Source organism: Gadus chalcogrammus, chromosome 8 (assembly GCF_026213295.1).
Source record: "Gadus chalcogrammus isolate NIFS_2021 chromosome 8, NIFS_Gcha_1.0, whole genome shotgun sequence".
Lineage (NCBI taxonomy): Eukaryota > Metazoa > Chordata > Actinopteri > Gadiformes > Gadidae > Gadus > Gadus chalcogrammus.
The window spans coordinates 7,192,048-7,204,598 of NC_079419.1; the positions used below are offsets into that span (position 1 = coordinate 7,192,048).

At 39.9% G+C, this 12,551-nt stretch overlaps 3 protein-coding genes across 3 annotated transcripts; 1 reads left to right on the forward strand and 2 right to left on the reverse strand.

Moving 5' to 3' along the window:
* Window positions 1-826: 826 nt before the first annotated feature.
* On the forward strand, window positions 827-3,522 carry myl12.2 (myosin, light chain 12, genome duplicate 2). Its single transcript, XM_056596573.1, has 4 exons — window positions 827-926; window positions 1,400-1,603; window positions 2,075-2,236; window positions 2,826-3,522. Exons 2-4 carry the CDS (start codon window positions 1,420-1,422, stop codon window positions 2,996-2,998), a joined length of 519 nt encoding a protein of 172 aa, XP_056452548.1. The 5' UTR covers window positions 827-926; window positions 1,400-1,419; the 3' UTR covers window positions 2,999-3,522.
* A 585-nt stretch (window positions 3,523-4,107) lies between these two features.
* Window positions 4,108-6,703, reverse strand: bag1 (BCL2 associated athanogene 1). The gene is made up of 7 exons (XM_056596570.1): window positions 6,565-6,703; window positions 5,755-5,880; window positions 5,586-5,668; window positions 5,391-5,504; window positions 5,194-5,301; window positions 5,015-5,077; window positions 4,108-4,490 (listed from the first exon to the last, which is right to left on the reverse strand). Exons 1-7 carry the CDS (start codon window positions 6,599-6,601, stop codon window positions 4,401-4,403), a joined length of 621 nt encoding a protein of 206 aa, XP_056452545.1. The 5' UTR covers window positions 6,602-6,703; the 3' UTR covers window positions 4,108-4,400.
* A 262-nt stretch (window positions 6,704-6,965) lies between these two features.
* Window positions 6,966-10,799, reverse strand: chmp5a (charged multivesicular body protein 5a). Its single transcript, XM_056596568.1, has 8 exons — window positions 10,612-10,799; window positions 10,188-10,292; window positions 10,002-10,048; window positions 9,749-9,842; window positions 9,269-9,340; window positions 8,766-8,874; window positions 8,125-8,240; window positions 6,966-7,832 (listed from the first exon to the last, which is right to left on the reverse strand). Exons 1-8 carry the CDS (start codon window positions 10,678-10,680, stop codon window positions 7,782-7,784), a joined length of 663 nt encoding a protein of 220 aa, XP_056452543.1. The 5' UTR covers window positions 10,681-10,799; the 3' UTR covers window positions 6,966-7,781.
* Between the last annotated feature and the right edge of the window lie 1,752 nt (window positions 10,800-12,551).

A 12,551-nucleotide genomic window follows, 5' to 3' on the forward strand; every position in this document is an offset into this window, starting at 1 on the left:
GCAGCTCCGGCGGGGGGAGCTCGGTGGCATATCCCTGCTTCTGAAATGCACGAACATCTCCGCCAAGCGCTCGTCTGCTGGTCCACAAAATCATAGCTATGCTCTGATTGGAGGGGCGTGGGGAAGCGGGAAATAGTATTCGTGCGCCGAAACTGACTCGCTCGTTTGGTAATGTAGACGGGGTACTTTCAAAAATGCATATCCCACTCAAAAAATCATGTACAGACTTATTTCAAAGTTTGTATGCATGTGGGAGCACCAGAGACCCAAAACAACACCCAAAAGCACAGACAAAATTGTTGTTTTCATAATATATCCCCTTTAAAATGTTCAATGTTTTGAAAGTGTAAATGCAATAAATACAGTAAAGTGCAGACGAAAAATATTCTCCAAGCCTACGACAATTCTCAACATGCATATGGATAAACAAGGGACTCAAACATGTAGGCTATTGTATGTGGGGGCACATAGTTACTTTGGAGTGAGATAGAGAGGACTGCTATATGTTGTTGCTGGTATGTTATGATGCAGATAAAGGGGCGGCCTCATTTATTTTCGTCCACACAATAACATAACGACGGCATGCCTCAACACTGAGTTTACATTCAGGGATTCTGCAATGTCATGGGAAATGTATTTGTGTTTATTATGTCATCGTAACACAACTTGACTCGTGTTATATTGTTTAACAATTAATATACATAACGCACAAACAAAGAACACTCGCAATTTAACGCACACTAAATAATTAACAGGAGGAGAACCGAGTGGAATATTCCAGGGTTGTGTCACTCCGGCGGGGAGCTGACCTGTGATTGGTCAGTATCTTCAAACAGAGGAAGTGATAAATACCTCCTGGCTATCGCAACGTTCCGTTGTTCATTGACTAGTGCCTACTGTTTCATTCCTAATTATTCTCTGATAAGGTGAGATATTATTTTATTTGGTCATTGCTGCTGTATCATATTGTGTAATGGTTTAATGGTTCGATGATAGAGAGTGAAACCGTCGTTTCCTCTGCGGTATCCTAACCAGGGCAAGGTTGCTGACTGATAATTACCTCGCTAAAGCAAACAAGGGAGCATGATAGGACACTAGTATGAACAGTGATGGATTCCTATACATGATGTAAAGTTGATATCGTGTTTAGGGTTAACATTGTAAACCCTACATATATATGACAATGTCTGCTCTGTCTGGATTGAAATCATATCGCACTGCCTTCCATAGAGGTTTATTATCATGCGGATTTGATCAACGGAATGCAGCTGTTTCAGTGTTTCTGCTGCAATGTGTATCCTATATTTAATGAATATAATATAGTACACGTTATCCTATGATATAACCCCGTATTCTGTGCCAATATAATGTTAAATGCAAATAATGATGGTGTTTACAGCCAAGCGTCTACCAGCCACCATGTCGAGCAAAAGGGCCAAGGGGAAGAACACCAAGAAGCGGCCCCAGCGCGCCACCTCAAACGTGTTCGCAATGTTCGACCAGTCGCAGATTCAAGAGTTCAAAGAAGCTTTTAACATGATCGACCAGAATCGTGATGGTTTCATTGACAAAGAGGACTTGCACGACATGTTGGCCTCATTAGGTATATTTGATTGATATTTGATGGTCACTGTAGAAGGCTTGGAACATTGGATTTGTATATATCTGATTTAGGAGGAATCTGTTAACCTTTTTTATTGAAATATTGCACTATAAGGCCTATACAACAACGACATTACATCACACATGTTTCCAATGTCAGTGGTTATAATTTATATTCCAATACACCTACAATTATACATTAGAAATAAATTATGAAAAGATTATTACATTTTTCCTAAAAGGTGAATGTTGTCTAAATTGTTAACTATTAGCTCTGTCTATAGGCAATCTCTATCAAATTATATCCATGAATGTAGAAGACTAGAGAAATGTCAACAACAATAACCTTCAATGACAATATATTCCTGTTGGAGACAATTAAACAACTGTATAAACCTATGCTTTTCTCATCACACCATACCACCGTTCCACTACCAATCGTCCTGCTTGACCTCACTTCATGTTCCCAAAGGTAAGAACCCTACCGAGGACTACCTGGAGACCATGATGAACGAGGCGCCCGGCCCCATCAACTTCACCATGTTCCTCACCATGTTCGGAGAGAAGCTGAACGGCACTGACCCGGAGGACGTCATCCGCAACGCCTTCGCCTGCTTCGACGAGGAGGCCACAGGTAGGCCCATGGCCATGGACCAACAGACAGATGGATCAACAGGCAGAGAGGCTGTATAGTTGTGTTGTGCCCTGTTCAGGTGGTTTGGTGTTGTTGGATTCAGAAACGTCATGTGATCGAAGGCTTACTGTACAGCGTAATGTTTCAGGTCTCTTTCTTGGCCCGATGTCTTACCTGATGTTCGTCTTAGTGTCTTATAGCATCTATTCTCTGTATTTATGACTGTCATATTGCATATTTATAAGTCATATTCTTATGCAGATATTATTGGGTGAAAAGTTGGGTGAAAAGAAGCATGAAGCTGCTTATACTTTAATGTCAGTGTATTGTGGTCCACAAGTGTGGAATAATTCCGCCCCATTTACCACCAGATACAGAGAAGGAAAGAATATATTTCTGTACCTATAGATTAATACATATTTTATAATATTCAGACCATGCACCCTAGATACCAACTTATTTAACCTAGTTGGAATAAAATTGTGGATGGGGGTTACCTGGGATCCTGATCAATAATCGGTCTTTACTTTTATACTATTACTCAAATACAATCAAAAGCAAATGTCAAAGTGCTTGATTACCCCCCAAGGTATCATCCACGAGGACTCCCTGAGGGAGTTGCTCACCACCATGGGGGACCGCTTCACCGACGAGGACGTGGACGAGCTCTTCAGAGAGGCCCCCATCGACACCAAGGGCAACTTCAACTACGTGGCTTTCACACGCATCCTGAAGCACGGGGCGAAGGACAAGGACGACTGAGGCCGTCCGCACCCGCCGTCACTACAAGACTGTTGGATTTCGACATGAGAATTTTCAGCGTATTTATTTGGTTCTCGTTTCACTTGACAGAGAAGAGCTTCCAGCACGCATCACTGTGGTTCGTTTCACTAATATGCCCGTGTAGACCTACTATAGTATAGACACACACACACAATCATAGTTCATATGCACCTCTATGATAACACTATGGGTCTGGTATATTGATTATAGCTTTAGGAGGGAGGTATTGGCCCATCGGTGGGGTAAAACTGGAAATAAACTCGAACGAAAATGACTGCCGGTGTAATTCTTTTAGCATTTTTCATATACAACTTCAAGATTAAATTGTACTTTAATTACTCAGAATAACGTCTCATCTTATGTATTCAAAGCAAGCGTTGAAGGGACCTATAACACTAGTATTTTGAAATGTATGAATAGCTTCATACGCATGTTGTGAAAAGTTTGCGGCTGCTTAAATGTTACCACAAAATAAATCATTGAAAAGTTTTGACCATTTTAAGTTAATGGTTCATATTCTCTATTCGTCTGATTCTGAAAAATGACATTGTTGAAGTCGCTTACAGTGATTATTTCAGAACACGCGTATCAAGTAGTACTCACTTGTATTAGATAACAGCAGAGTCTGATGATTCCCCTCTAAGCCTTTAATGATCTTGTGATCTACTTTCAGGGTAGATGAGGTCATGAGAATCACACGGCCTGCAGTCTCACGGAGTATGTCTTCAACCACAACACAGGACAAGGAGAATCAGCCAGATAACACAAACTCACATTTTATTTAAATTTAATACACCTTGTGGTTTGAGTCAGCTTAAAATCAAGCGCTATATACAAAGATGTACGTAAAAAGTGAAATGATCCTCATTAGGACCTATTCATCACAAAATTCATTGGATTAAATAAAAGTCTGCTCGCTGCCACAAAAATATCCATTTACGCCCACTTTACGCACAATGAGCGGGGAAATAAAAACGTTTTTCAAGATATGTTTCACAAGAGCAGGGAACAGGTGTGGTGCAGAGTAATGACACACAGGTGGACAGATATATATATCACTGTCACCAACATTTCACAAGTAGCTTTAGTTTTTTTTTTTTTTCTTTCTTTTGAATGCCTTTAATGATACATGAACATTCGTGTAGCCATGATGAAAACCGGAGACCAACTGGCTTCGATTTTGTTTAAGGTTGGGAGGGACCCACAAATGACCAGACAGGATCATCGCTGTAGTCAATAAATCCACAGGCAACAGATCCACAATTGAAGCTTTCAGTGCAGTTATTATATCCGTTTGCTCACAGAGCAATGTATATATGACTGTTGGCCACCGGCAGAGCAGAAGGGGATCCTACATGATAGAAGGGAGGACTAGGTGACCTTAGTCTACCAGTGCCATGTTTTTGGACTGGATCTTCGCTAGATGATCTGATATACCAGCCTCGACTTTGTCACACTGGGCCAGGAAATCCTAAAAAGTAAATAAAAGCATGGTTACTCTTACTGATGAGTTCATGCAGTATACAGCATTGGAGTTTGAATCATGTGGCAGTAATAGGAATAGCCATGGTTGGATGTAAAACTAATGGCAAACATGCATCACAGGAGATAGTTTACCACTACATGGTTCATTTACTGGTCAATGCCATGGAATTCTCCTTCGTACAAGTCCCACGTGTTCCCCTTTCTTGTAAAGGATTGTAGTGCGGTTATAAAGACTTTGAAACACAGTGTTTCATTAAAAGGAACATAGAGATGGCCGTCAGTTAAAATATTTTAGTGTTGATGTGAATTCCCGCTTCAACGATGCATGGTTAATACAAAGTAGTACAAAATAATAAATTACTGTATGCAACTGTGGAAATAATAGTTAGTGTGTTAACAACCTACATACGGTTTTTGAGTTCGATATTAGGGAAACTTGCTGACCGTCCAGCCACTGGAAACCGAACACTCTAAAGTAATTTGTAGTAATTTGATAATAAGGAAACGTACCTGAACTATTTTCACTAGTCCCTTTTTCTTCATTCGACAATCGTTGAAATTCTCTGGTAAGCTCTGTTGCAGAAAAAAGATTAACACATTTTATATTTCTTGAGGTTATTACATGACATGACATTCCCCCGGGATAAATCTGCGCGATGGTTTGAACACGGGGGAGTGGCAGAACGTACCAGTGAATCAATCTGTTCCAGAATCTTCATAAACTGCTCCGAGGCAACCTTGACTCTGTGGTCCAGTTTGCTCAGCGCCTCCGCCTGAAGGTCCTTGGCGAGAAAGCCCTGCAGAAGCAGCATGCCACGCCCTCTCAGTCACGACTTTACACAATATATACTGACTTGTGTAATGACCTCATATGTTTAATGCTTACGTTCTTGAGACCGGTTAGTTCTCCATCTACTTTTTCCAGCTTTTTGGCCGCCTGCTCCACAGATTTCTCTATGTCTTTTAGCTTCTTGAGTTCCGCTTCCTCCTCTGGACTATTCTGTTGAGGAGACCAAAGTTGGTTAGGAAGCTCACTTTTTAATTGTATATGAGTAATACTTTAGGGACAAAGAGGCCTTACCCTCTTCCCAATCATCATAAGCTTACAGCCTTGTTTCACTCCAAAGCTGGAGAGCTTCTCTTCCATGTCTTTTAAAGATTTCCCTGTAACACCACAGTAAATGTTTAGAAAGAAAGATTGGTCAAGTTTAACATTGTTTTTACCTTGCTATGCATGAGCTACAGTGTACCTTTAAAGATAATTTTCTGTGATGGGGCTGGAACTCCAGTCGCTTGAGCAAGGGCATCTGACAAGTCTTTAACCGTAGCTTCACTTCCGTCCTGTCCCGTCACTGTAATGCTATGTTTTGTAGAGCCTGGGTTGAATAACAAAGAAATAATTGTAGTAGCCTTATGAACTATTTGGGGCTAAGCAATACAATACAATGTCCCCACACAGTTCTAGACACAATTTTATCCAAGCATTTTTGCAAGCACTTATTTCTATTTGGATATTAATTCCACAATGTCGCTTTAGGAGACACACTAATATTACAGTCAAGATTGAGCAACAACATTGAAAACCTCATGAACCTAAGTGAATAAACACAAAACAATACAACTATACATTACACATTACCTACAAGTAAAATCAAACTTGAAAGATAGGTTCATGCAATGAATAAAATGTCAAATAATAATGTAATACAGGATGCAGGCAATGACTTGAAGACTGAATGAATGAATGAACGGATCATCACGGGTCGAAGCCACATCTAGCCGGGTGACCGCAGGATGGTTCATAGTATATTGCTCAGTGCCACCTTATTCTAATTTAAACCAGCCCTTTTCACGCCCTTCCCTTTTCATTGAACTGCTTTGGTCACCGTTTTAATTGGGATTTGAGTCACTTGTTGAAGTGTTTTATTGAAGGCAGCACAGGCAACATTGGCGTGGCTAGCAGGCGGTGATTATAGGTCGGGCCGATAAATTCGCGTTGCTGTGCATTCGAGATACACAGTCGCCTGGTTATTATAATGAAGAACAAAATCGTGAATTACCGTATGCAACTGTCACTGTTACCGTCTGTTCTGCCATTCCTATTTCCAATTTAGAGCACTCTTGCTATTATTTGTTTACTTGCTGAAAAAACTACTTCCTGGGAACACAGGAAACGGTCCCGCATGCTTTAATGTACAGTCCATGCACGGCACATGCACCCATATACATTAGTTCCTGACCTGGACAGTAAATGACCTTGGATCCATCGTATATAAAGCATACATAAAGCAATACATGCCACAAATAAAAAGACATTCCTACATTGTTTTTTTTACGGGAGATACTAGATCAACATTCATATATATTATGTTGATGCTATAATTATTAGACATATTGGTTGATTCAAATATCACTTTATTGGTTTTTAACCCAAAGCACATGCAGAGATGCCATTTTAGAATTCCACTCAATAATGCTTGAGGGATTAGGACATTAGGATTCCAACTCAGACCCAAGATAGGGCCTAGGCCCCTCTTGTGCATTGACATTTTGTAACAAAATGCGAATACAAAATGTAGACTTTTTTTTACTTTTATTAAACATGCAATTGCTCTTCCTTTTGCATCACTCCCAGTAGCAGAGTATTATGATTAGATCATGAGTCCAGCACCTTAACCATCCTGTGGGCAACTGTGTATTGTTTACAGGAGGGAATCATGGTGTGATATAGTTTAAGCAAATATGTACTATATACACACGTATAAAAGTGTATCTAGCAAAATGTACAACGAAAAAAGAAGAGAGGAAGAACGTCCTTGCTAGAAAGAATATTGAATAAAAATAATCAACATTAATTCAATGTGAAATTAAATGCATATTTTATTTTAGTGGTGTCATACAATCCACACACACATACAAAATGGAAACCAATTCCATAATTTCCACAAAAGTAAATAAATGTTTTGACTGGCCCTCATGAATTTCTTCACTACTAAAAATTAGTCAACACATGATAACTTAAAATGGAATAATACTGCAAATAAGACAACTAAATGACAAGGAAAATAGGTATTAGGATAAGGAAAAAAACAAGCAGAACTATATATTACAAGGCCACATGCTAACATGTTATTAGTAATGACCGTACAAGACAACTTTAGTGTTCAATACTTTAGTGTTCTGAACTCAACCTGATCTGCCTGTATAAATGTTACTCTACATATAAAAAAAGTGTTTTCAGTCGAATGGCGCACCGCTTCTTTCATCAGTCTTCTTTTTATGTGGCCGGAATCTGTGGAAGTCCGAATTCATCCACCAAAACACCATCCTGGAAGGAAAACAATCAAGTTATCGGTTGGTAAGTGCTATACCTAAACACTTGGCAAGTGCCAAACACTTACTCTATCGTACCTTAATGTTTTAGCTACATATACCCAAATCTTAAAGTGGAATAAAAAAGCTTATAGCACTGTGCCTTAGCTGAAATCGATTCGATACGGCATAAAGAAAAAGTATTCACAAAGGTACACTACCCTATTACACATGCAGAGTAGCGTCCGACATTGACACAAACAACAACAACAACAACAACAACAACAACAACAACCATGGAGCTCTACCTTGTTGGTCTTGCTGTCGCTGGGCATTCCCTCAGGGATGGCCGGGGAGGCGGAGGCCTCGTCCAGGTACGTGTTGTCATCGTCCAGCAGGAGCTCGTCTCCCAGGGCGTCCAGCTCTGGAGGGAGAAGAACAAACAGCCCCAGGGTCCCTGGTCAGTTCACACTCCAAGCCCGAAGGTCCCGGGATCGAACCCAGAGGTTTGCAGTCTTACCTGTTTGCACCCTTTAGAAAAAATGCCTCACTTCTGCCCTCATCTGTTGACAACTCTCCGATATTATGTACAGCACTTTTAATAACCCTAACCCTACATCTGCATATTGGTAAAAGTGTCTCCTAATGATTAAACGGTCAATTGTATCTCAAACCAAACTTCCTCGATTTCAGCTTAAGAACTTGTCCGTGGATATCATGGTGGCTATCAAATTCCATACAACAGTGTATTTGAATGCTTTTGTGTTTGTTTGACTCTATGCCGGGCCCAGCCTTCCAAAGGGGGAGGGCCATGCGCAACTAGGTGAACCCTGAACAAGTGAGTCTTGTTCAGGGTTCAGGACAAACACACCTGTTGGTCCTGAGGTCTCTCTCTGTGATGTAAGCGATAGAATGGTGGTTTATACGCAGTCATCCCACTGAGGCCTACCTGCTTCCAGGTCGTCCTCGTCTATCTCCGGCGTGCCGTAGCTGCGGCTCAGCGACTCCTGCACCTCACCGGCATCCTCCATCATGTCCTCCAGCTGGTCCTGGAGGTCCTGGAGACAGACACATACACAGAGTGACACACACACGCGTGCACACACACACACACACACACACACACACACACACACACACACACACACACACACACACACACACACACACACACACACACACACACACACACACACACACACACACACACGTTTAGAATCATCATGATAGTTGTCACTAATATTGTTCTGTGGCAACAATGTGGAAGAAGCGTTTAATACACTTCCTCAATAATTATAATGGCCAGGATGTGTTACACTGCTCGCTGGACGAATAAAGAATTTTGAGTTTGAATGCTTTGGGAAGTAATGTGGATAGCTTGGGTTTCTGTGGCAGCAGTGGTATATTTGAGCTAAGTTTTTGCAGCTGGAAATAAACATTTCGCCGACGTACTTCAATCTGATCCAGTTTGACGTCCTTGTAAGCCCTTTTCATCTCCTTAGCACCGATCTTCATGGCTTCCACCTGAATGAAAAACACAGATTATGTATGGAGGAAGGATATTTAACAGATGGAATTGATTGGAACAACTAAAACTGTTGAATCCTAAATAATGGAGTCAATAAAGTCAGTTGCAGAACTCTTTGGTGTGAATCTTATTTAGTTACATGCAGTTTCCTATAATCTGCTTCACCCACTAGATTTTTAATATCCAGTAGATCCCATTAGGCCTTCATAGTATTCACTTCCCTTATATAAGTCACCTTTATGAATATGGTTGGAATATTATCACGTAAATATGTGTATTGAAATAATTAATGTATTTCTTGGTTTATTTTTGGATATAAATAAAGATTCAAACTATTTTGATCTCTAATGAGGTTGTTGTGGCAGACCTAGTCCTGTGTGTTGGCCTTTTGCCAGAAGCGTTACCGTGGTTTTGGTGTCTTTCAGCGACTGGATGGTGTAGTTTGCCTGCTCCATGTTGAACGACTGCTGAGCTAGCTGATCCCGCTGGCCTTCATACCTGCCAGAGGATGTCATGTCAATTATCGTGAATATCAGGAAATAATAAAGAGCAAATACAAAATTAAAAAACATATTTACATATAACATAAGCGTTAAATTTACATTGGTTTTGATCATGAGACAATTAGCATGTTAAAATTTCAGCAAAATGACTTACATCCTCTTCTGTTTTAGTACTCTCAATGCCTTCTGTTTCACCATATTCTATACACAGGACGGGACGAAATGACAAATTAATAATTTTGGTATTATTCATCTGTAAACAATTATGTGTGTGTGACAGTAATCGTATTATAAAAGCATAAAGTACTTTTTACATATCGATTCAGGATGATAGATCTACCTTTGAGGGTCCATCTCTCATCTTTTTCATTTGATCTTTGTACTTCAGTAGTTCTGCATCCAGTCTGGCAGTCTTTTTATCGATGGACTCTGCCCTGGCGTCCACCTATGCGAGGGGAATGAAGAAAATAAATATGAGATTGTTCCAACAAGAGATGGAGAGAACAATAAAGTTCTGTGAATCAGTAACACCATTAATGTCATCCAATCAAGATCTCCAATAGACTCTATCTTTATTTTGTCACAGTCGTGGGAAAGATGCATCTATAACACCCTTTCTGTGCAATACATCCCCCTGTCTTTAAACCTTCACTTTTCCAGATCATTTAAATAGATTATAGTCGAGGCAGGATGCGATCGAGAGAGGAAAATTCGATAGGAAAACAACAATGGATTAACTGCAATTACAACCATATAATACTTACATTCCCAATGCAGTCCGACAGATTTGGAGGAGCATCTTTTCCCTTACTCCGTCCAAATATCCTGTTCATTTTGAAAACGTGAAAATGACCGAAACCTTTTAGATTTTTCTTTGAAAATAAAAGATCATCAGATCTAAAGGGCTCTTCTTCCAAGAAAACACCCGGAAGCAATGATGACAGCAAAAATTACTCCATTGGTTGGCATGATTGCATGTAACCAATGACCATTCAGGTGAGGTGGCCCTCTTGTGGCACAGAGAGGAATTGCACTGCCTATTGACAGTCTTTGTCCCGTTAGCTTTAATTGATTCCTTTGGTCTTTGTTGCCTTTACGGATAATGAAAGGATAATAGGCAGTTAATAAAAAAAAACATCGGGACAAAGAGACAGAATAAAAATAAATTAATAATAATAATAATAATAATAATAATAATAATAATAATAATAATAATAATAAGAAGAAGAAGAAAATAAATATAAATAATCAAAATAATAATGGTTATTATTATATTACCTAAGCAATAACAGTCTTTTAATGAGCTGGATTGCCTCAGGTATATATTAATTAATAAGGATTCAATCTTATTTATATTATAGTTTTATGGTACGGGCACGCCCAAAATACCCCACCACACACACAAACACACACACACACACACACACACACACACACACACACACACACACACACACACACACACACACACACACACACACACACACACACACACACACACACACACACACACACACACAGACGCAGAAAAAAATACTGCCTCGGGCTACAGCACCACTGCATAAACAAGTGGACAACCGCTGCTGCCACAACCCAATTATGGGGAGGACGGGCTGCGATGAATGCTCAAAAATCCTTCTATAAAGTCTGAGAGGCTAATGCTAATAAACATTCTGTTACAAGGCCACTGACACAAGTCTCCTCTTCCTCCCTGGCCTCCAAGCTCCATGGGCCTCTGGCTCCAGCCATTGTGTTTCACCATGGAAACACTCCCTCTCTGTACCCAGAGTGAGAGACCCACGGCCTTCAGCCAAGGCTGGGCCTGATCAAACACAAGCTGATGTAAGGCTGTAGGTTGTAGGTGGCTGTAGGTGAGGGGCGGCCTTGTAATGTGAATGGTGCAATCTGCATTCCCCACGGCGGGTCATCAATATTTATTACCCATACCAGCGTCTTTTGCCCAGTAAGGTTTTAAATGACTTTTTATTGAGTGCATCTCAGCCCGACTGTTACAGTACAAGAGTAAAGCAGTGAAAAGTACAATGGATGCAGACAGGAAAGGACTTAATGTACTAAGACAGTGATGAAGAAGAGTGTTGTCCTTCTTCTTTTGTGATGGATAAGGGTTGAAGTAACACGCCACCAAAGCTTTGCAGTTGCGCTATTTGCACGCATGATTGAATGTCGCACTCACATCCCCAACACGTTTGTCTTTTTTAGATATGGTAGGTTTTTTATGCACAATGATACCACTTTTTTGCAAACATATTTCTTGACATCATATTTAAATTACAATAATAACATAATGTTGATAACATTATGAAAACACGATGATATTCTATAAGGATAAGGCACACAACACAAGGCCTTCATATTTAACAGCTTCACCAATATTCTTTTTTTAAAGAGATAACAATATGTTTTGAATGGTATTCTAAATGAATAACACATTACAAGTGTTCTTAACATTTCACATTACAAGAAGCCATTAAGTCATGTTCTACTTTTTCCATGGGAAAATGGGAAAATACTTGTTATGAAACCCAACCATAACTGTATATATTCATCAAACTGTACCTGTACTGTACCTACAACTGTCACCACAGCTGACGAATATAATTTTTTACAGCAGAAATATTTAACTTGAAAAACACATTACAACAAATGTTGGACATGATTAACAGTTATCTTGTTCAACACTGCC

Coding starts and splice junctions, on each gene's coding strand:
- myl12.2 (XM_056596573.1), top strand. CDS start 1,420: ATGTCGAGCAAAAGGGCCAAGGGGAAGAACACCAAGAAGCGGCCCCAG. Junction 1,604..2,074: donor CGACATGTTGGCCTCATTAG/GTATATTTGATT, acceptor ATGTTCCCAAAG/GTAAGAACCCTACCGAGGAC. Junction 2,237..2,825: donor CTTCGACGAGGAGGCCACAG/GTAGGCCCATGG, acceptor TTACCCCCCAAG/GTATCATCCACGAGGACTCC.
- bag1 (XM_056596570.1), bottom strand. CDS start 6,601: ATGGCAGAACAGACGGTAACAGTGACAGTTGCATACG. Junction 5,669..5,754: donor ACAGAAAATTATCTTTAAAG/GTACACTGTAGC, acceptor GTGGTGTTACAG/GGAAATCTTTAAAAGACATG. Junction 5,078..5,193: donor TGGAACAGATTGATTCACTG/GTACGTTCTGCC, acceptor TTTCTGCAACAG/AGCTTACCAGAGAATTTCAA.
- chmp5a (XM_056596568.1), bottom strand. CDS start 10,680: ATGAACAGGATATTTGGACGGAGTAAGGGAAAAGATGCTCCTCCAAAT. Junction 10,049..10,187: donor TGAGAGATGGACCCTCAAAG/GTAGATCTATCA, acceptor TCCTGTGTATAG/AATATGGTGAAACAGAAGGC. Junction 8,875..9,268: donor TCAAACTGGATCAGATTGAA/GTACGTCGGCGA, acceptor GTCTGTCTCCAG/GACCTCCAGGACCAGCTGGA.